A 25,602-nucleotide genomic window follows, 5' to 3' on the forward strand; every position below is an offset into this window, starting at 1 on the left:
AAAACATGTAGTTGTGACTATGGGAGATAGAATGTTCATAATATCTAATACAAGCATTTGTAAGTTTTTCATGCTTGTTAACAGATAGGGCTACAGTTGTCTTTTACATAAATGCTCTGCTATCTTTTTCTCAACCTAGTTTCATAGGAATATTAGGTTTTATTGTAATAGGTTTTAAAATGAGCACACTTCATATGCCACCATCACAGTGTAGAAACTCTTTTGCTCCAATATGGTAGTCTTATGCTGCCATCATCTGATCTTCTGTAACTTGCTATAAAATTGCCATGCTACATTACATGAAGTCAAAGCATAAAAGGCACTCTGCATGTATAAATTTCATGATAAAAATCTAGTTGATGAAATACACACAGTTGGTAAAATGCACACAAATGGTAAAAAAGCACACAGCCAAAATCCTCATATTGTCCATGCAAGTGGTGGTGAATATTATCGTATAAAACTGCCTGCACTCTGATCTCAGTATATGAAGTGCGTTTATTTTCAGCCATACTGGTCGCTCCACAGCGCAGCATGTGTGCCTCACACAACTGATTTTGACACAGCATATCTCTGTTTTTCGTTTTTGTGAGATAATTTTATGCTGCTGTATACTGGGTGTTAAAGAAGTACTCCACTTTGTTAGATGTGGTAGTATGAATCAAAACAAGACAAAAATGTACAGTCAATATGGACTTCAAAATGCATACTGTAAGAACTATGTGAACTTGTTCATCTTCTTCACTGTGAAACACATCAGCTCTTCTACTGTAACCTTTATACTACCAAACGCTAGCAAACATGTTCATTGGTATGAGGTCTCATTAATTCCAAACAATTGACTTGTCTGCACTGCTAGACAATATAGCATTCCACCAACTAATGGAGCACCAGCCCAATTTCTGCTGAATGTATGAGAACACCACTTGGACCATGGATTTTATGAGGTGACCCAGTACTTTGGCCAGCTGAATCCCCCAACTGCCATCCCTTGAATATTTGTTTGTGGGGACACTTGGAACATTTGGTGTATGGACGCGCCATTAACAATGTTCAGACACTACAGAAATACATCATCAACATCCGCCAACACATCTGTCACACACGAGAGTTTCTCCACAGGATGTGGTTACCCAAGATTCCCTAAGACATAGATAGAAGCTTGCGTTACTGTGAATGGACATCATAATGGACACCTCCTTCAGTGATGGCTCACAAATGCTGGCTGTATACATTAGCAGATGCATTGGAAGCTCTACTGTCCCACAATAAGAGGATACAGTCGTCTTATTTGTTGCAATCTACTCATTTGTTTACTACCTTCTATAGGCTGTTCAATTTGTTTGGTAGCTTTTGGAAAAAAAGAGCTTGCAGGAGAAGAGATGTTTCACAGTACGAAAATCAACAAGTACTCTTATCTCTTGCGGTGGGATGTAGTGGGTTTTGGTCAAAAAAATCGATTTTTTACAAAACATTTTCTTGAACTACAGAGTTTAATCTATGTTTTGTGTGAATTTTACCGTGATAGCAACTTCAGAAAGGCATTTAAATTGTTAAACTGATTAACTCTGCACTGGCAGCCACTCCCACCTTTTCCAACATTTGGGAAACTGCTTGCTTCAGCGGAATTTTTATCAGTGTGAAGGCTATATTCTTTCGGATTTAGTGCAGGTATTAAAAATACTTTCACTAACGAAAATCAGATACGGATTATAGCCAGCGTCCACTGTAGAAGGAATGAGGTAGTTTGCTGTCATGAAGGAGTGAGAGATGGAAAGTTTCAGCCCACATGAGGACGGCCTCACCATTTTGATCCTCTTGAATGTACCCCCAAGCAAGGCTGTGACTGTTGAAATCAGGTATCACAATAGAATCATTCTCCGTAATAAAATTTTCAGGTGGGGTGAAGGAAAAATCTGTTGCTAGAGGTTTATATGCTGATGTGACTCTACAGTTACTTAACAGTAATAATTTCATTATTGTTATCTGACTGACGAATACTACAGACTTCAAGGTCAGGCCTTATAAGGATGGCACTTCCATACTGTACATCACGTCAGCAACCAGGAACAGAAGGACATCACTGCCGGGTATCTATGTATTTCTTCAACACAAGATATCACAGTACTTAGTGTGGCACATGTCTTGCAAGAGTTGTTGCTTGCAGGAAGGTATTCCTTCAATATTCACGGATATTATAGTCAACACTGGCCCAAAAATGACTGTTGATTTGATGTCTCTAATACTTCTGGTGTGAAAGGATCAGCTGCCAGGTTATTCTGACATTTCCCAGGGTACATCTGATTGCAGTTCATATCCCTCTATTTATCATCAAACATTGCAATCTTCAGGGAGGCTCCTTTCGTGTACCCCATTATTAGATGAGGCCTTAACTCTGGAGAGATCATAATTATTTGTAGTAATGCAAATGCTTAAAAATGCCCCATAGCATGCTATACGGCAATATTTGTTGAAAATCAACTAACCTGAGTATAATCAAATAGACTTAGCTAATGGCACATCCACAGGGGGATACTGGTATATCTCAATCTGTTCTTTATGAGACAATGTATGAATTGCATAGATCTATCTCATGTGCCATGCACTGTAACCAAAGATATGAAACTATGTCGATGTGCAACTGCCTAGCTCCAACTTGTAAAAATTTATGGGTATAAATGTATGAATGAGTTACACCTGCAGTCCTATGTGGCACACTAGTTAACTTACCCTTAGTAAACGTAGCCACGTTAAACACAAACAATAAAAAATTTTAATAGCAGGAATACGTAATGCAGAATCCAAATAAGTAGCATGAATCTGCAAACTATTTTCACAATTTTATATTTTAGTGAAAAGCAGCTTTTCTAGCTTTAAATGAAACCTGTATCATCTTCCAACAAACTCCATTCACTCAAGTAATTTCAAACAAAAAGTACTCCAATTCTGTTTACAACAATATTTCATATCATACTTTCTTGATTTATGATTCAGTTTGGACTCAAGTTAACACTAACAGTCTTTCGACAAATGTCTAACAATACAGGTTTCAAAAAGATCCATTTTGGACAGGAGTGCAAGGCAACAATTATCGTGACTAAATGATGTTCCTAAGAACTTTTTGGTTATAAAATGCCACCCATATTAGCTTGAAGTGCAGTGGTGATAATGTGAAGACATTCATTACAGCCTTTATGGAATTTGCCACATATATTTCAGCGGAAAACATCTAAAAGTGGTCAGGAACATCATATGATAATGGCAACAATACCCAGTTAACAATAATGGCATTTGTTTTAGTCTTATTATATAAATACCACATTACAACAATTAATAGCACTTTGTTTTGACAAAGTACTATTGTCAATATTTCCCATTGCTTCTGTCACTTGTACTCCTATTTTAATATATCACTGTGGGTTTCTTAATTTCTGTTCAGAATCTTTAGAATCATCACAAGCGTGTTTTCAGTGATGAGACTATTAAAATAGAAGAGTTACAAGCCAGAATTTAAGCTTCATGTCAGTATAGTATTGTAAGTTTGTGAATTCAAGGCTCTGTTCTTACCTGAATAATAATAGTAATGATGTTTGTCTCTGCAAGCATTACTGAGAGAACAAAATATTTTTCTGTTTTGATTAAAATAGACCAACCACAGAAAGCACAGTACCAACAGGAACTGAAGTAGAAATATGCAACTAAGTAGCTGGACAGAATAGTGTAACAACATTACTATAAGGAGAATGACACAATTTAAAATTCATGTAATTTCTTTCCAAGTCACAACCAAAATTTCTAATGAAGTGTGTATGAGGATGGGAGCCCACAAACTATAAATAGATCAGCATTCCCTAAATATTTAAAAGCCACTGCAGCATTGCAGCCTAGATAGCAGCACACTATTACGTTGCAAGAACCATCATGATAGATACATTCTCATTACAGTAAAAAGCCACACAGCTGAAAGTGTCGCAAACTTCAGAAATGCCTATCACTTAATACAAATAGTCTCAAGTTTTTGAAAGTATGACAAAACTTAATAAACGAACTACCTCACACCAATAAGAAATTGGTGAGAAGTCGAAAACACTGACCAAAAACAAACATTATGAAATATAAGACAAAGCATTAATAAAGATTTCTGAAAAATTCAGATTTACTCAGAGAAATTATGGAAAATACGCACTATGAAATCATGTTTAAGGCGGATAAAAGACAACCAAAAAAATCAGATTAAAACAAAGCAATTAGAAAGAAAGGACATGTAATGAATTAACTTATTACAATAAAAATTATGCATTTGGATTAAATTCATATTCTAGTAATCACACTGAGCTCTTTCAACTGTCCTCATGTTTATACAAACAATTGGAATTATGATCTGACACTACATGATGACAGATTTGCCACAGATGTTTGTACAGTAGTTACATGATATTTAAAAACAGACAAATAATTGAAAGATTTGATGCATAAAATTAATCTTCACTTAATCAGAATTATGTACAGGAAGTTTTAATACAAATATTTTTCACAAGAAATATGGCACTTAAACTGACAATAGTGTATTGGCATAAAATTTAACGAAGCATGAAAAGTTGAATTACTACGCAATGTACCAAAAGATCCTTTTGTGTCAAGATACACTGTTGATCCAAATCATTATACCCACTTCCCTAGGAGGAGTGTGTGCTACCCAGTGGCATTTTGGTTATGTCACATAGTAACGAAACTATATAACCAGCAATGAATGGGTAATCATTCTAGTTACAGTATGTGTAAAAAACTGGCATAAGTAACTTTGCCAAAGAGCAGATTGTTTTGCCTGGTGCCTGGGTAAGTGCATCTAAAAAACAGTGAATCTGGTTGGCTGCTCAGATGATTCTATCATTAGCCTCTATGGAACATCGTTGAAAGATGGGATATCCACAAGTTGACAAAAGGTTGTGGAATTACCATGCATTACCTAGAACAAGGAGATCAGAACCTAGCTGCTTTGTAAAGTGGGATTGATGGCGATCTGTGGCGACAGAAGAAAATGATTGAGCAGGAACAAGAGTTTCAAGCTATTCAGCATACACTGTTGAACATGAGACCCCAAGTTATATAACAGCTTCGCATTCCCATGTTGATCTAACAACATTGTCAGTTACTATAGTAATACAAATGGGATAATTGAGATTGGACTGCATACCAATAAAGATGTGTCACGTGTTGGGATAAGTGACATTTCTTGTGGACCAGGTCAATGGTTGTGCCCAGATGTGCCATCATCCAGATGAACAGTCGTTCAACACATGCACAACACAACAGGTGCAGAAAGATGGTGGCAATGTCATGCTATGGGGGATATTCATATGAGACGCCAAGAAGCAGCTGGTCATAATTGGAAGCACCATGACAGATGTGGAGAACACAAACATTATTGCAACCTTTGTGTCACTTAATGCTTGATGTATTTCCTGAGAGTGACAACATCTTACAGCAGGATAACTGTCCAAATCACAAGGTCAGAATCACACTGCAATGGTTTGAGCATCATGATAGCTCACACTGTTGTCTTTCCCACCTCATTAGGTCATTATGAAACGAATTTGGGATGCTATTGCATACTAACTACACAGCAACAAACTGATAGCCTGCAGTTAATGGGAACTGTGTGAGACGTGTGTAGACATATAGTCCAATTTACTAGTGGAAAACTAACAGCGAACTAATGAGTCCATACCATACAGAAGCACTGTTGTATTGCAGTCTGAAGGTGAATCAAAATGCTACTAGGCAGATGATTACAATTTTTGCCTGATCTCTGCATACTTGCCACCATCAGTTATTTCCTAATGTAGAAGTAGCACAGATAGTTCACATGTGTGCAAATTTTGATCACACAAATACCATCACTACTAAGGAGGCATACCCCAGTAACATGTTTGCATAATCATGATATTTTTGTATCTTTCTCCATCGTTGAGAAAAATAGCCTGAGTGATGGATGTGTAATAAACACATTTATGCTGAAGCCTGGGTACTGCCTACAGCTTCATGAATATTGAAATGGCAGTTTCTTTCAAATAACTAGCAACATACTGGTAAATTCTCTTGAAGAATATGGAGTCCTGATTACTGCATAGGACTTCTACTCAAACAAGTAACAGATATCTCTCGATGCACCAATTTCTGGTAGACAGATCGTTATAGCATGGAGCATTTACAACAAAAAATTGCAATTTTGTGCTTCATATATTGTATTTAGTATGCAACTTCTTTGAACATGAAGCTGTGAAAACGGATTTGTCCTTTTGTGTGACCTTTCTGTAGCACATGCGATCAATATTCATAACACACTTGTGGTCTCCTTTGAACATGTGTAAGTCTACAGACCTCAACAATGCTTTGAGTGGTCTCTATGTAATGCGTATTATTGCATGCTTCTAAAGATGTTAGACCGGATTGAATGATTCCCAGCAAATATCACATCTGTGTAGCCTTTTATTCAGTGTGTAGTGATAGCTGTTTCTTGAGGTTACTCGAGTTTTTATACAATTTGCCATAAATACTACATTTATGTTGTCATTTACCGGTGTGTACTAATGATTTCCTTGAGATTACCAGAGGAAGAAAAATATTTGCCGCAAGTATCATATTTGTGATGGCTCATTCCTGCGTGTATTAATTTCTGGGTTTTAGATGATCCAGTTCTGAAAACAATTTGCCACCAACATTGACTTTGTGTGGTCCCTGTTCAGTGTGTATTAATTCATGTTTCTTGAGACTGCCCCACTGAGGAAACGATTTACCACAAACACTATATTTGCAGGGTCTCTTTCCCATGTGTGTCAACAAATGCCTCCTGAGATGGCCCGACTGAGTAAACGATTTTCCACAAACATTGCATTCGTGGGGTCTCTTTCCTGTATGTATTAAGATGTGGGTCTTGAGACTGCTCGACCGAGTAAACGATTTTCTACAAACACCGCATTCATGGGGTCTCTTTCCTGTATGTGTTAATTCATGTGTCTTGAGATTGCTCGACTGAGTAAACGATTTTCCACAAACACGGCATTTGTGGGGTCTCTTTCCCATGTGTATTAATTCGTGTACCTTGAGACTGCCCGAACGAGTAAACAATTTACCACAAATATCACATTTGTGATGTCTCTTTGCACTTAGCACAGTGTGGACATTAACATGATCACTTGTACACATAATTCCATAGTCATCACATCTGAGTTTCTCTGCAACTTGTGTCACAGTATGTGTATTCCGTATGTCACTAAAGGATTTCCTTAAAGTTTTCCTGGTTTCCTTGGATGAAGATTGCTTCTCAGTCTGTTCCACAATTTCTTCTCGTACACTTTCTAAGGAGATGTTGTTTTCATGGTCATCACTGCATTCAAGTTTCTCACTGTTGGCAGCTGATAATGCTTGGTCACCCTCACTCATTCTCAAATGTTCTTTCAAGCTGTCATCAGTGGGCAATACCTCACCACATGACTTACACACATATGCAGGTGCCTGCACACCATCAATGTGGATGAAGATATGCATTATGAGTCTGTATTTTGAAGAGAAGCTCTGTAGGCAGAAACTACAGTTAAACTTATGGAATTCCTTTTCCCTGTTGCTACAACTTAATCTTGTGCCACATAAGCTGTCTTCTTGTGAAGTCCGTAACTTGCTATAGTTATGAGACATACTGAAATCTGTTGACATCTCTGTATCTATCTCCAGATCGTCATCGACTAGTCCTTGATGTAATGCTTCTTGATACGAAACGTTACAGCTGTCACCAGCACTTTGAATTAAACTGAGGAAGGAGAAAAGAGGTGTGAAATTACACGATACAAAAAACAGTATTTCACCATCCACAAAATCAGGGACTATAAACCGAAAGATAAAAATGGATGGGTGTCACAGATAACTTATTCAGTACATGTAAGTGATTTAAAATTATCATGACATTCTGCCAGAGCGATAGAATTTTTATAAGGCAAATGATCACAGGAAATTCAATAACGACCAGTCTCATTCAGTGCTGACTGGGTTTCCTAATTTTTTAGTTGGTACTGTTATTTAAGAGTCTTGTAATATTTTTAAAATACTGTTCAACAATCTTTTAGACCAAATTATTACTATTATTAGATATAATATCCTCCAGTTTTTGACATGACATTTTCCACCCAAAGATAAAGGAAAAGAGAAATCAATGATTTTAAAATTAAAATAAATCACTCTCTCCAAGTGGATTTTTCTATTTTTGAAGAACACTTTGAGCTTAGAGTATAAATTCTTAAAAGCACTCATGATAAATTTATTTCACAAAGCAATGAAGCATGGCATTTTATTTGATTCCAAATGAATCCCCAACCACCACAAACATCACATTTATTATTGGCTAGGTACTATGGCCATCAACCAGGTGGACAACACCTGTACAGGAACACATACATAAATTTCCAGGCTGATGAACAAATGTGAATGACACACACAAATTATTCCAACATTAGAGTGTGTTGTTAGCAGCACAGCTTATGTGTAGCCCTTTCTAATTGACATATTGTCTGTCAGGGAGGATGCCAATGCAGTTACAGCCTCCCATTCGAATGTATCTTCACAACTCCTGGTTCCCTGGAGTTCCAAAACATCCTCAACTGAATCACACACCCCTATCAATGGTGACATCAGCACAATTCATGTACAGTCCATCCTACCATAGTCTTCTGCGAGCAAGTGATGGCAGTAGGTGCATGGTCTACCTGTGTGATATCTGGGTCCAATCATTCCACCTGCAGCTACCCCATTCCATCACAATGGAGCTGGACATCTTCGAGCGTCCCAATGAGGTCATTTGAGTGTGGATATGGCTGTGGGTGTGTAGGAGCATGCACTTACTTGCAGTGAAACATTACATTTTGCTTTCATCAAAAACTGAAATTTTGCTGCAGTAGATGGCTGTGCAAAGAAACATATTAAGAAATTTTTCTGTCTTGAGTTCGCTCATAGAGGTTAGCCTTAAAAGCTCTGAACAAAATAATCATGATCTCAGTTGTGCTGCAGATTGTTAATCTCTGTTTTCTTGGATATACTGCAACTCATACAGTTGTGGTAAGGTTAGGGCATGAGTTTAAATTCAAGGCTACAAAAGGCTGTCTAAAATCATCAGACGCTAAGTTCATGTAGAATATTATATCCCACTGACTACAGTACTGTATGTTGAATTTAAAAATAACACACCTTTTGGGTATGCCCTATGTAGGTATATTTCTTATACAGTTGCTTCCACATCTGCCAGATGATAAGAGTAGATGCCTGGTGTGCCCATAATCAAAGTGGCTGAAAACACCTCCCACTTTCAAAGCTTACAGATGGCATAGATAGCAGGCACTGACTTTCCCCAAACACTCCTTTGTACACATATACAAGGACACAGCCACAATTACACACTTTTCCAACATATTATCAGATTACTGAAAGGCAGTGTATTCCAGCCATTCACATTCACAGGGTGGAGCAATATCCTTCAAATGTACACTGGATGTGAGTGCGTAGTTGCTTGGATTCTACAGACCAGGTATGCCACATGCTGATCGAATTTTTCTTGTCATTTGGCTTACAGTTGATGAGGACCACCTTACAGTTATTATTGTGCAATGTATCATTTTCCCCTGGGTTCAGTAGAACAGGCAAGATTGCTTTCTCACATAAAGCTGAAATTTTCCCACTAGTTCAGCTGTTATGTAGCACTGCTTGAAAATAAAAAGTCATATCTAGGTTTCTTGCAGCATTACATCCACCCTCTCTGAGCTATCTCCTTTTCTCCCCTCTGGTTTTTAGATTTCTTCCTGACTGATACAGCAGTTTTATGGGCTATCACAACAATAATAAATCCTCCTCGTCATTACTCATATTTTTGTTGAACCAGCTGACAAAAGAAATGATGTAGACAGCTGTTCTGGGCTAAATATTCACTGTAGATGAACAACATTGGAACTATCACCAAGCTTTGCAAGAGTTGAATACTGTGGGTTGACACTTACTTCCACAACAGGACATGTGCACCAACAGTGTGGTGAATCTACCTTCCAATAGTCATAGTCTGGCAAGATGTAAGCAATTTTGAATATCACCAGATGGTAAAACAATCCTCTATTTCCTCCATGTGGTACCCACCTCAGTGACCTTTTGACATGCCTATGTGTGTAGGTTACAATTATAATTTATCAGGATTAGAGATTAGTTGTGAGAAAATAAATAACTGTGCTGAAGTAAATTCTAGCACTTGTATTCAGAAGACATAGCTCATCTCCGCTCATCTCACAACCCACCAGGAGATGCTTGCATTACACCTGCATATTACTGATATTAATATCTCCTACAAATGAAATGGCTGGCAAAATTTTAGGACAATATTAGCAATGCTTCTTGCAAAGAGGATCTTGGCAAATCAAAACAAAATCTATTGTTATCATTGAGTAACTGCCCTAAGAATTCATACAGCTAGTGTCTGATCTCAGTCCTCACTTATCCCTTACACACAGCAAATAATACAGGTTGCCCACCCAGCTGTCCTTACCCCCAGTGGCAACCAGTCAGATACTGTGCCCTGACAGCATGGGAGTATTGAAACATTTACAAAGTGACTCATGTGAAATACAGTGATCTTCTACAAATAAAAAGTTTCATTTACTCCACATGTGCTATCAAAGCATGAATGTTCCATTGCAGTATAATAGATATTAAACCAATGATAAGCTTTTGTGTTATTACTACAAGTCATTAGGGAGATGACAATTTGAAGGTTTTCACTGTGGAACTTTGTGGTTCCATCACAAAACCATCAATGTTTGCAACACATGTGATTCATGGGATATAGGGTATTTGTACCTGATGCTCTAGAAGTGCCAAGTCTCATTATTTGGAGAGTTATTATTATCTTGTATGTTTTTTCTCCAGTGAGTATGGTGGTGGTTCAGGTTTCAAGTATTCTCTATCTTGTTCTTTTGGGATAGAGTAGAACATCAAGTAACACCCCCATCAGTTGCCACAACCCTAAAGCCATCATCAAATGTGTTCTTGAAGACATTGCTAGTGAAAGTTCCAACACTGAATATACCAAGATGTCCCATTGGAACAACCTTCCCATAACAAAAGTGAATGACACAGCAAATATCCTAGTCTATTGCTGGACAGTCATGGTTGAAGCTGGTAGAATTGTTGCAACACTTACGTTCCTGATTCATATGCGGCTTTCTGATATTTCTCATGGAGTTCTTGTCCTTTAAATGACACAATGAAATCCCACAACAAAGCTTGTGATATTTGGGACTTATGGCATCATGTCAAGATTGATTACATGAGCAGTAACACATGCTGTTAACCCTTATGAACTTCAGTTTAATATTACATCTCTTAACTGCATCTTACCATTTTAGTTATTCATAATTTTCCTCAAGAATGTGTTGCCTCATTTCTACCAGCCCTTCTTAATTGCTGTGTAACGTCTGAAAAATAACTTATGATAAACAAAAACTTACTATAGTGTTGTGAGAATATATGATATTTAGTGTAAAATTAAGAAGTCTATCAGCATATCCACAACACAATGTCATGATTTCCTAATTTTGTGACTTTTTGGTAATAGCAAAGTTATTTGACATGTTTCAGTTGTGTGGCACCCACTTACCATATGAAACATTTATCTTGCCAAAGTGAAGTGACATGCCTGCCTTAATGAAACTGGGAGACATGCAGTATATAAAACTGCTATGGAAGGATATCTAGGGAGGGTCCACACGCTAACATGTGGTTAATGAACATGGATGGCCGGTCTTTCTAGTAGTAAAGGTACCAGCCACCACCATACCATATGCTAGGGAAATTATTTTGCAATTCCTGAGGACATGCTGCTCTGCTGTATAGTTTAATGATAATGACATCCAATTGGATAAAATATTCCAGTAGCAATATAGCCTCCCAATAAGATCTCTGGGAGGGGGCTACTCTGGTGGATATCATCAGGGGAAAGAAACAATATCACTACAAGTGAGAGTGTGGAATGTTAAGTCTCTTGATTGATTAGGTGAGTCAGAGAACATGAAATCAGAAATGGATAAGCTGAAGTTTGATATGGTGGGAATTAGTGTGGTGCATGGGAGGAAGAACAACATTTCTGGTTAGGTGAGTGCAGAGTTATCAACACAAAATGAAATAAGAGTAATGCATGAGTAGAAGTAATTATAAATAATAATACAGAAGTGTAGGTAAACTATTATGAACAGTACTGTTGACTCAGTTCCATAGGCAACACAGATTAAAAGGCAAAACTATTCATAATTGTACAGGCACATATAATTACTAGCTCTGTCAATTATGAAGAACTTAAAAGAATATATAAGCTTGTACCTAGATAAAATTTTGAAGTGGAGCAAGCCTACAACCATTAGGATTAAAAATAGTGAGTTTCACAAAAAGGAGAAACATAGTGCCCTATCACTACACTCATAAATTCTTGAGTGTAGCAACATGTGAAGATACCAATGGAATCATCACACTGGTTTAGTTGTAGGTACAGCAGTCAGTCGATTGCTGGGATACCACAGAAATCCAATGCTTTCAAAACAACTGTGTGACTCACCTCAGAACATTGCTAAAGGGTGTGTGACGCATATCAAATAGGTCTAACCTGGGATATTAATCTTTTACTTCACATTGCTTTGCAAGGAACAGATGTAGATCCAGACATAGCTGTCACACTCATCTGTGAGCATTTACTAGGTGAAAAATGGTAAATGTTTACCATGGATATACACAGTAAATGCAGAACTGAATTATTTCCTAAAAATGATTTTGCAACTTCATGAGTCCAGCCTTCCCATACAACAGGTCAAGTGGCTACTACAGTTCAAACACCAAAAAAGCATAGCCACATTTGGGATGAGAACATCTTGCGCCAGGAAAAAAGAGCTTTACTGAACACAAAGGAAGATCTGATAGTGCATTACAGACAGTATAGCAGAATATTTCACTATGCACAGTTTGTTGTCTTCTGAAGTAGTTAGAGCTCTGTCTACCTTGCACAAGATACTTAAGTCCAAGGAGTTATTCTTCCCTTGCTCTTACTTCCATTCAGTATCATGGTTTTTTAGAGAATAAGAATATTAGGAAAATTATTAACACAATTCATAATATTTGTCCTGTAATTTCACCCTAATTCTGTGGTGACAAAACTTTCCTTCTATGATCGAAGCACAACTGATCAGTATTCATTTTACTGTCATTGCCAGATAAATCACTGTCAGTTTTGCTCCCATATCAGCCAAATTTGCAATGTGTGCATGAAGTCCTTTTGGGGAATTGTACTGTGTGAGATTTCCCAAATTCAGACATTGGTAATTCTAGGCATTCTTGGTTAGTAGCTTCTCAAGTCACAAAAGATGACTCACCAGTTAAGTCTTCATGGCCTTACTAAAGCTGACTACTTATGCTTTATGAAATTTAAGATCATGATGTTTCCCAATCCACATTGCTGACACAGTATTCAAAGAGCTGTTCACCCCAACATTCATTAATCCGAAGGGGCTTAAACTTGACTCCAGTTTTTGGGTATATAACCACTCCCTTTCCTCTTACTCATTCTACATGGTAGGACATTAGCTTGTACCCATCACATTGAATTTCTATGACTTCCATGTCATATTCAATTAGAATAGTTAGCACTATACAGCTGCTGACACTTCACCTGCACTTTAGCTTGCTTCTTTTTAATAAAAGAAGTACACTGTTTTTATTTAGGAACCAATACACAAACTAGCTGTTTTATAGAATGTGTTACTGACCCTACTTCATTGTAATATTTTTACTTATCAATAATAATGAACAATCAATTATGCTGAACATGAACTCACTTAAGGTGAACACTTGGTTAACACAGCAAAATATCTGTACTGGCAGTGATGTACATGATATTATACAATGCTTTAATGGTTAACAAATTTCAGTCAGCATGAATTACAAACTGTTTTTTAGTCTGTTGCATCATTACATTTTCTACTAAACCTGAATTGTCAACGTTTTTCTTTTTTCCTAATATTTCTCTAGTTGCCCTTTGTGCATAACATTGCTCAACAATCACCATCAACAGGGAAAACAATTGTGACACAAACAGCGTGAAAAACTAGATTCCATCAACAAGTGCAATACCATGTTCAGATGTGCTTTTATATTCTTTAAACAAGGCCACTAATAATAACATTGAGTTCCAAGCAGTGAAAGGGGCTGTCATGCAATAGGAAGCACAAAGCATAGATCAGCAAGCGAAACTAAATATTCTGCAGGAAGCAGAACATGGTGTATTGAAAAACAGCACAACTGGCAGAAAGCTTAGACTCAGCAAATTTAGATTATCCACACTATTTAAATGAAAAGTTCTTAATTCTGCCGCACTGGGTTCCAGGTGCAAAGGTGATTTCACGGTGTTATGCATGAAGATGCTGAACATTTACTTTTACAATGGTTCAAGCTATATGTGCACTTCCAATGTATCTTTAAGTGGAACTATAATTTAATCAACAACAAATGAGACTGCAGAAAAAAATTTAGACATTCAAAACAGACATCAGGTGTTTTGCTTGTTGACTGTGTAAGTTCAAAAATAGAAGCCTAATTTCATGCTCAGTGATTGGCAATGAAATGAATAAAGTTGATGAAGTGAGGGCAAGCATTGGTTGCATGAATATGACCGAGTTAGAGAAAAGTTTGCTATATATTACGCCAGCAATGCAGGCAAAACTAGTATTTCTTTACAACTTCTGCCAAGTCAAACCCACAAAATAAAAGTGACATGTGGCATGGTGGGGCCAGCAGTAAACAATGTTTTTAACTTTTGTACTTGTCTGTAATTCATACAACATAGATGAACAACAATCTTGGGTGATCAGTAAATCTGAGAAACTGACATGTTTTAAGAACATGAAATTACTGCTTTATCTTGCATCTACTCTCATTATTGGAAAGCTTGGATTGACAGTTAATGATAAATGGCTTTTTTGTTTTAATATTAACTGAAGTAAATGTTCACTTTTTACTACCAAATATGTTAAGTTGCCTTCTGCCTTTGAGTCAAGGCATTACTGCTGCTATGAAGACATTGTATCACAAGCCATTTGTGCTATCCTTATTGCTGAAAACGAGATGGAAGCATTGGATGCAATACAAGCTGGGGATCACTTCCATCAGTTTCCTCATGACACTTACAGAACTGTTTTAGCAATGCCTGGAGACATTATGTTGGCAAGTTAGATGGTGATAACAATATCACGTCACCTGACAATGGAAAATTTTGCAAGACATTTAAAATCCTGAACCTGGTGTACAAACATTTCTGTCTGAGGTGCAAAACACATCAGAAGAATGTGAGGAGGACAAGACCATTTTGCCTACCCACCATGAAGTGTTAAATGCCTTGGACACTTTAGAAAGTTTTGCTGCAACATCTGAACACATCATTAGTTTTACAGACGTTCTTACAGCTGGCCATCTAGTTAGGATGCATTTTCGTTTCTTTCTGTGGCACCACAATGTGTTGAATGTTTGCCATTAGAATATTATCTGCAAGTGTGACAGCACAATATACTAGATTTAGAACATTATTTGAGTGTGTAATTTTTCAGGTTACAGTACAGTATTTAATGTAAGGGCCTTAGTTTCCATTTTTGCTGTTTGTGCTGTTATTGCAAACCAACGTTATAAATGGGACTGATGTACGTTGTAATATCGTAAAGTTCCTTTTTAATCTTCTGCAATAATAGAATAGTGGATATAGTAGTATTTTCTCTGATAATATGCATAACATTGCTGTAGTCTGTATATACTGTATGTATATACTGCAAATGGTTAATATATAGAAAAAAATAGAACTCCAAAAACAGAACATTTTAAAAATAACTTCTGGTATTTTGGTCCCTAGGGGTTATTATTTTTCTTTCACATGGAGTAACTAAAAATTTATACTGCTCAAAATATTCTGCAGTGAATAATAAAAAACGTACCTTAAACTATCAGATGCATTTCTTATTGAGGCTGCCACCTGAAACAATACATAGAATTACTGGTGATTTAAAATTGATGAAACAGTAAATAAATAAAATTGTATTAACACCCACTAACATCTGATTGTTCCAAACAATAGTTGGAAATAGCATTATCAAAGAGACACAACATAACTGTAGCAGTTATTGAAGAAAATTATAAGTAAAAATTAACACTTCATTTCAGCTCTTAGCTCTTTGCTTTTAGCTTTGTAAATAATTATAAAGACAGAGATTTATTTGAAAACAAATTTCCTACTTGATACTTCAAAATTAAAAGCGTGAAACATCATTCACCTGCCATGCACATTCAGTAAGGTGAAGTACCAGAGAAAAATGTAAAAAATCGTCCAATTTTTATTGATGAAACAGGTAAAGAAAAGAACTGAACTGAAAAAAAGTTCTATCTGAACTGCTATTGAACGTATTTTTTGTACATCTGTAGCATTGAATATTATGCCATACTCTTGAGATAGCTCACTGCATGGAATATCAAAGTCGTTAAATGTCACATCAGTTTCATCCACAGAGGAAATTATGGAGTACAGCATGACATGAAAGTTATAGGGATTATTACATGAAGTGTTGTTATTTTATAGGCATATAAATGACAAAGATTCGTGTATTATCATAAATAGGAAATAAACAACATGGTTAACATGAGGACAGTGTCCTCTTCAAATGATTGAATGTGCTTTCATACATACAATGAATACATATGAAGAATCAATGAGCATGTGGACAACTACAATAGCAGTAAAATAAGTGTTACTCGAGTCTAGCAGAAGACCATTAAGATCAAGGATAATCTAAAGATTCAGTCATCAAACCCAGAGATGATCACCTAATGAGAAACAAGTCAGATGAAACAAACTATTTCACATTAACAGTAAATACTGAGTCATCTCTGACAGCAAGTTGAATTAAGGTAACGAAATCAGTTAATTTTTTTCAAAAAAACAAGTGCACTGAAAATGAGTAATAACAAAGATAAGGGTACTGACAGTGAGATACCTCTAATCTCCTCACACTGATAATTACGGGAGATGTTTCCAGATTGCATCGTCATCGTCATCGTCGTCGTCGTCGTCATCATCATGATCATCCCCCCCCCATACATTAACTTATAAGAGATAGTGTCTAAATGTAAAATTTTCATCTTACTCCTATATCCTTCCCAATTTCTTTACATACACAAAATGAACAAAAGTATCCAAACACCCTCAAAAACAGGTTTTTCTTGTTAGGTGCATTGTGCTGCTACCTACTGCCAGGTACTCCATATCAGCGAACTCAGTAGTCATTAGACATCATGAGAGATCAGAATGGTGCACTCCGCGCAACCCATGCGCTTCGAACTTGGTCAGGTGATTGGGTATCACTTGTGTTGTATGTCTCTATGCCAGATTTCCACACTCCTAAACGTACCTAGGTCCACTGTTTCTGATGTGATAGTGAAGTGGAAACGTGAAGGGACACATACAGCACAGAAGCGTACAGGGCTACCTCGTGTGTTGACTGACAGAAACTGCTGACACTTGAAGAGGTTCATAATGTGTAACAGGCAGACATCTATACAGACCATTACACAGGAATTTCAGACTTCATAATTATTCACTGCAGGTATTACGACTGTTAGGTGGGAGGTGAGAAAACCTATACTTCACCGTCGAGCACCTGCTCATAAGCCAAATGACGCCTCGCTTGATGTAAGGAGCGAAAACATTGGACAATTGAACAGTGCAAAATCGTTGTGTGGAGTGAAGAATCAAGGTACACAATGTGGTGACCTGATGGGTGGGTGTGTGCATGGCAAATACCTGGTGAACATCATCTGCCAGTGTGTGTAGTGCCAACAGTAAAATTCGGAGGTGTTTCTGGTGTTATGATGTCAATGTTTTTCATGGAGGGGGCTTGCATCCCTTGTTTTGCATGCCTACATTGCTTCCCACTGTTTAAGAGCAATTTGGGGATGGCAATTGTAGCTTTCAACACGATCGGACACACCTGTTTATAATGCATGACCTGTGGCGGAGTGGCTACACGACCATAACAAACCTGTAATGGACTGGCCTGCATAGAGACATGACGTGAATCCTTTAGAATACCTTTGGGATGTTTTGGAATGCTGACTTCATGCCAGGTATCACCGACTGACATCGATTCCTCTCCTCAGTGCAAACACCTGTTAAGAATGGGTTGCCATTCCCCAAGAAACATTCCAGCACCTGATTGAACATATGTCTGCAAGAGTGGAAGCTGTCACCAAGGATAGGGGTGGGCCAATACCATATTCAATTCCAGCATTACGGGTGGATGGCGCCACGAACTTTCAAGCCATTTTCAGCCAGGTGCCCGGATACTTTTGATCACGTAGTGTATGTCCTCTGTGGTCTTCCAAATATTTATATCCATTTCTGTTTTCCATGTGTCGCTGTTTAAGTATGTTTCATGGTCTTTCTAGACTCTTTTTCGATTTATTATGTTATCTTGTGAGAGTCCAACTTCTTCTGTACCTATGATCCATTTTGAACCGTTTTTGCTAGTGCTTGCTACCTCGAAGATCTGCCTTGTGAGCCTGTAGTCAGTCATCCTGTGATGCGTCCACAGAATTTTATCCCTTTTTATCTGTAGGTGTCCGTTATTGTTTCTGTCTATCTACGGATCTCTCTAAAGGGCCTCTTTATCCAAATTCGTTCACAGAAAACTGGTCCCGATTTTTTCCTGAGAATTTTTCTTTCCTGCTTCTCAGTCAGTCATTTTTGTTTGACCATGAATCACAGTATTTTCTACAGTAAAGAGTTATTCTAGCAGTAGTTTTACATTGACTAAAATAGATTTTTTGTTACGACAACTCCACATCAGTTGACAAGCTTTTGAGCAAGAAACTCCTGAAGTTACGTTTGACAATAAGGGAGGATCTCACTTTTGAAAGACTGAAGATTTTGAACAGTGTGATCTCCAGATTTCAGCTGCAAAACTTGTGGACAAATGATGGCAGAATGATGGTGAAGACCTAAAATGGGAATGATCAGTCTGCAATGCAGACAGGACGTTTGAAGCTAAAAAAAATTTCAACTCTTCTTGCCTCTAATGTTGTGTGTTTACTTTCATGTCGATTTTGCAAAGAAACAATTTGTTTTACTAATATTATACTTAAAACAGTTTCCCCTCTTATTATTCTCTGTTTGTCTATGATTACTTTTAGTACTAATTTTCTGCTCAATTCTCATACCTCCACGACCAATATTATTCATTAATTCACTATTACTATTCTATGTTCACAAGGCTGTGGTTACTCATCATTAGTACCAATAGCAAGACAGACTGCTTTCATTCCATTTATCTTGCTTTCGATATTGTTGTGCAGAGATTGTTCTAGCTCTGTTCAGGAACTTTCTCCTCCTGTCTTCAGCTGACCATTCACTGACCAGTGTAAAGCCTGCTGGCCTTGGCCGCAAAACCTCCCTCCTCCTGGAGATATCTCCCACTTTCACGTCAAGGAACCTTGCTCCCCTACCACAATGCACTTTGGTATTCTTTGTTCTCCTAACCTCACCTGCCTAAAGTTGCTACTATCTAGCATCTTCATGAGCCTTGTAGCCAAATGCACTGAACATCACACTGCACTCGCAAATGTTCGATCTTTGCCACCTCATCATAACAAAGTGCCACATATTTCAAGGCATGGACATACATCTGATACTTCTCAAACCAAGTATGTCCACAAGTTCCGTAAATTGAGAAGACTACATCTTTTCAAGATACAACAGGTGTAACTGACAACTGGGTGGACTAGCGGCATACACATACTGTTGATTTATCACATAATGTGCTACACACATCCAACAATCATGAAGATAAACAAGAGGAATATGATCATGTATATTACATCCATTAACATAAAGTCACCCGTGTGTGTACTCTACAAACGTCCTGAAGTAGCCACGTTTGGCTGCTTTTAAATTGCTCTTTGAACTGACATTTGAGCATATAATGATGCTCCACCCAAATCTTCCTCTTTTCCCAGAATTCTTAGCTGGTGAGGCTTTTTAAATTTCCTTTCCACGGGACTCACTATATCTGAAAACTATCTTGTACATTTATAAATCCTTTTTATAACTGCCACTATTATTGTTGTCATTACTACTGTTACCACCACCACAATTTGTGGCAGCAGCTGTAATTCTACTAGTAATGTCATTATTAAATTTATTAGTTCATAGTCAGTATTACTTACTCACATTGCCACTTAGGACACTCAAATCATTTTAATACTATTTGTCATATTAAAACTGTTGTTTCTTAGGTAACTATGGTGTATGTGTGAAACCCTGGTCCAATGCAGAAGAGAACCTGATGGCCCTTGTCAGACTAGCATAAATAAATAAATAAATAAATGCTGATTGGGTTATCTCTCCTGGATATTTAATGTATATATCTTGTGACACTTCCTCATACCAAGTTATAGTGGAGAGAGTATCTGCTGGCTTCCTGTCAATTACTGAGTTCCCTCACAGATGATTTGTAGACCAGTTTTCTGTGACATTTTATGAAGCTTCTCCAGGGCAAGTTTCGCTTTTCTACAGTTTCTTAGAACTGTGAGTATCTATAAGAGCCATACACCTCATGTTGGTTCTCTGCTCTTTTTTAATTTCAATTTGGATTCCCTCATCTCCTTCCCTATGTTTTCATAACTTTTTTCAGAATTATTTTAAATTAGAGGGGATTGTGGATCTCTGGCTGCACACTGTTGTGCATTTCAAATGCTTCTGAAATTTCTCCAATCAATTTAACATTTGAGGTTGTACCCATTAATGTCTGTTGGATAACTGCCACTGTTTTCCTGTCAATTTTGAATTCCTTTGAAGTACTGAATCAAGATTTTCTTCTATCAAATCATAAGCCTTTCTGACACTTGTCATAAGTTGTCACAGTATTTACACATCACCATCTTTGCAAAATTGACTTTGGTTCCCATATCTGTTCTCTACACGATTACCCTTTGCAAAATCGTGCCTTATACTTGACTATTAATGGGCCTACATGTTCATCCAGTTGACTTCACAGGGATTTTTGAAGTATTTTGGACATAACAGGATGCAGTGAAATTCCCTGCAATTATTCAGACTGGTTTTATGTCTTTTTTATGAAGAGGAACAATTAATGCACAGTTTCACTCTTCAGTAATTTTTTCAATTTTACAAATGTTTAACATAATTCTGTCAGTTGCTTGTGTCAGATTACTGTTCCTCTGTATCCGTATCTTCATACTTCTGCTATGAGTTTCCGTTTCCGCTGATGACTTGTCATTTTCCAAAGTACTGAATTCCGTCAGTTCCTCAACAGATGATTTTTAATCAGAATTGTTTTGCGTCCAGAATCTAGTTGTTCTTTCAGAGGCACACAGTCAAGAACTGAGTGGAAGTCATAGACTAAAATTGTTATTTTTATGTTGGTTTAAAGTGACCAGTTTACAATCTTTTTTATAGCCTTGAACATTATTTCCTATACTTCCAAGAATTCCTGCCATTTTCTATGGTTTGTTACTATTTAAAATTTTCAATGCTTGTTCCCTCAAATCTACTAGACTGTGATCATAGACAATGTTCGACTACCTGTGTTTTCTCCTCTTTTGTGGTTAGCATAATCTCATAATGGTTTTCAGTATGTCTGCAAGTTTCTTACAATTTATGGTATATCAATGAATAATTTGTTGAAAAATTTCTTACTCACAATACGAGTGTTAATGGATTAAAGATGACTGATTTATTCATGTGTGTTCCTTTTCCGACAGGTTGAAATCTAATCTTTATATGCAGGAGACGTTGAAATGACTAAAAAATTCCTTTCTTGTTCTTACACTGCGTACTTTTTTATCCTTATTGGCTATAACATCAGAGGCTATCTGAAACACACACAAAGCGGACTTCAGGAAATTCCATTTTTGTAGCTTCTTCGCAGGTTTAAATTATGTGGTAGTGATTTTGACCTCATTTTCCCAGCTTTATCTCACGATTTTTATATATTCTCTTTTGAACTCCTGTTTTCCAAAATTTTTTTGTTGGACCATACGCATGCTTGAGAATGTGACATCCCACCAGTCAGAAACTGAAACAATTCAGTGGCATGCTTTTAGATTTGCTACTATTAGCTTTCATTAGCACACAAATGTTATGGATATGGTTCAGCAACTCAGACAGGAATCCTTGGAGGGAAGATGATGTTCTTTTTGAGAATCAATGTTGAGAAAATTTATGGAACTGGCATTTGAGGCTCACTGCTGATGTAACTGTTGATCAGAGTGTGTTGTAAGGAACCATAATAAAACTTTGTTGGTCTAATTTGTATATTAATATTTGCCTATAATATAATGCATCACACATTTTGTATCCTCCATAACTGTCAGAGACATAACGAGTTTTATTTTTCTATGTTTACTGTTTTTTCATCTAATGTCTTTTGTTAATTTTGAAATCACCTGTTTGTGTATACTGAAATAGAAAACGTTTAATAGGATTTAGTGATGGTAATATTACAGAAGACAGAGTTTAGATGTGTACCAATGAATAGTGAGATTGGTCACAACAATGGGAGGAGATTAATTATGTAAGGTTGCTGTTGGGCAGTATACAGTCATGGATCGTTAACTTGTAAACATAGACAAATACTTTTTTTCTGGTGCACTGTTGACTGTAAAGATAGTGGACAAAATGGAACTAAAATTTATGCATTCCAGATTGATTTTCCACACAATAGGATGAAAGCACCAACTTGGAAATGATGCAGAGGCACATTTACAAACGGGAAATTTTATGAAGCACAATGCCACCAACTAAGTTAATAGTCCAAGGTGTCGATCTACCTCTTATTGTGAACTGATGTAATATGGGAAAATATCAGAGCAGTGACAGTAAAGGAAAACTTCTGCTAAATGAACTGATTTCAATATTGAACACATTCTCCAAAGTGAATACCATATGCAAAAACTACTATGCCTGTGCCCCATAGAAAATTGTTATTACACCATGCATATACAACGGAATGAAGCCTAACAAACAAATGCTTAATTTGAGAAGAGAAAATGTGATGCAGGAACCAGTTATGCCAGGTTCACTCTCTTTTATACTGGGTGTTAATAAAAGGTACGGCCAAACTTTCAGGAAACATTCCTCACACACAGAGAAGGAAAATATGTTATGTGCACATGTGTCCGGAAACACTTACTTTCCATGTTACAGCTCATTCTATTACTTCTCTTCAAATCACATTAATCATGGAATGGAAACACACAGCAACAGAATGTACCAGCGTGACTTCAAACACTCTGTTATAGGAAATGTTCAAAATGTCCTCCGTTAGCGAGGATACTTGTATCCACCCTCCCTGATGTGCTGATGTAGCCCTGGAGAATGGCGTATTGTATCACAGCCATCCACAATACGAGCACGAAGAGTCTCTACATTTGGTGCTGGGATTGCGTAGACAAGAGCTTTCAAATGCCCCCATAAATGACAGTCAAGAGGGTTGAGGTCAGGAGAGTGTGGAGGCCATGGAATTGGTCCACCTCTACCAATCCATCAGTCACCAAATCTGTTGTCGAGAAGCGTACAAACACTTCGACTGAATTGTGTAGGAGCTCCATCGTGCATGAACCACATGTTGTGTCGTACTTGTAAAGGCACATGTTCTAGTAGCACAGGTAGAGTATCCCTTATGAAATCATGATAACGTGCTGCATTGAGCGTAGGTGGAAGAACATGGGGCCCAATCAAGACATCACCAACAATGCCTGCCCAAACGTTCACAGAAAATCTGTGTTGATGACGTGATTGCACAATTGCGTGCGGATTCTCGTCAGCCCACACATGTTGATTGTGAAAATTTACAATTTGATCGCGTTGGAATGAAGCCTCATCTGTAAAGAGAACATTTGCACTGAAATGAGGACTGACACATTTGGATGAACCATTGGGAGAAGTGTACCTTTGGAGGCCAATCAGCTGCTGATAGTGCATGCTAACGTTGTACATGGTATGGAAACAACTGGTTCTCCCGTAACGAAACTAAAATGAGCTCTAACATGGAAATTAAGCGTTTCCGGACACATGTCCACGTAACATCTATTCTTTACTTGTGCGTGAGGAATGTTTCCTGAAAGTTTGGCCGTACCTTTTTGTAACATCCTGTATACCATATCCGCTGTCCCTAACATTTTTCCTTGAGTGGTATGCTTGCACAATCAACAGGGATCAATGTGCATGAAGGTCATTTACAGACAACAAAAGAAGACGAGAAATTAGGGCTTTTATGGAGGCAACAGACAGTTGCTTTTCCCTCACTCTGCTTGCAAGCAAAAAAGAAAAGGAAATGACTAATAGCACTATGCGTACATTTTCAGTCCTCTACCTTATATTCCCAAATGTTTGTTAGGTTTTATTCCTGTGAGAAGTTTATGAATCTAACCATCCACTTTCTCTTATGCAATGTGGACAAAATTAATACAACATTTTATTTTACTGGATTAAGTTTTATGCTTCATACAAGGAGACCTTATCAAAGCTGTAAGTTGTGCCAGGAAGATAATTTATTTGGATCTGCTATGACTTCTATGATGAGGAAATACATGGATTTATCTGCATACATCCAAGAGTTTTTCTGTAACAGACAAATCTGTGAGTAATTCAATATATACCATTGAGGTAGCCATACTGTAACTATTTTGAGATCAATGTATCAAGGGTGATCTGTCACATAAAAATAGTAGCACACTCTGTACCTTTGGCAACTTTGAAAATTTTTAGTTCAAACTGACAAATATCAACGATTCACTGAAAAGATAAACCATGTCCAATGTATTCTGCAATCCGTTAATCATAAGTTACTGGAAGGAGGAATATTTTTCAAATGATCTACACTCTCATGGTTTAAACTTATACGAACTGTTTAACATCCAGGAGGGTCACAGAAAGTATGGTTAAACATATTGTTACAAATTCCGTTTGGATTCTATCCAGAACAATAAGCAAATAACAGTTGCTAATCCACATCAAGTGGAATATCACAGGAGTACTGTAAAGTTATTAATTGCACTTAGGTCAAGAAAACTCACAATCTGTGCCTGTCCCACAGTAATGCATTTCTTACATCAATTACACAAATACATTTTGATCACTCTACATGCAATAAATCAGAGATGGGAGTGCTTGCAGTATTCTCAGTTCCACCCACCTCCAAATTTAGTTCAGGATCCTCCTTGATAAAATGATTTGGCCGAGAGATTACCGAATTATCTTGAAGACACTGAAAGAGAGAAAAAGTCTCAGTTAAAACTACTTGTACCCTTCTGTACTTATGACATGGCTCCCAATATTTCTTTTTTTTAATGAATATAGCAGTTATTCTGCCAACATGTATCACCATATTTCACACTGTGCTATATTGCACTAATTTTACACATAGTCAGTCAGTACTTCATGGTGCTTACTGACCCTTATCCTTCATTAGGGAACCTCGC

General features: G+C 37.2%; 1 protein-coding gene across 1 annotated transcript; it reads right to left on the reverse strand.

Annotated features, from left to right (window-relative positions):
• Window positions 1-4,540: 4,540 nt before the first annotated feature.
• LOC126213493 (zinc finger protein 239-like) lies at window positions 4,541-25,354 on the reverse strand. The gene is made up of 3 exons (XM_049941319.1): window positions 25,317-25,354; window positions 16,047-16,084; window positions 4,541-7,807 (listed from the first exon to the last, which is right to left on the reverse strand). The coding sequence occupies exon 3, from the start codon at window positions 7,711-7,713 to the stop codon at window positions 6,670-6,672; it is 1,044 nt and encodes a 347-aa protein (XP_049797276.1). The 5' UTR covers window positions 7,714-7,807; window positions 16,047-16,084; window positions 25,317-25,354; the 3' UTR covers window positions 4,541-6,669.
• Between the last annotated feature and the right edge of the window lie 248 nt (window positions 25,355-25,602).

Source organism: Schistocerca nitens, chromosome 11 (assembly GCF_023898315.1).
Source record: "Schistocerca nitens isolate TAMUIC-IGC-003100 chromosome 11, iqSchNite1.1, whole genome shotgun sequence".
Taxonomy (NCBI): domain Eukaryota; kingdom Metazoa; phylum Arthropoda; class Insecta; order Orthoptera; family Acrididae; genus Schistocerca; species Schistocerca nitens.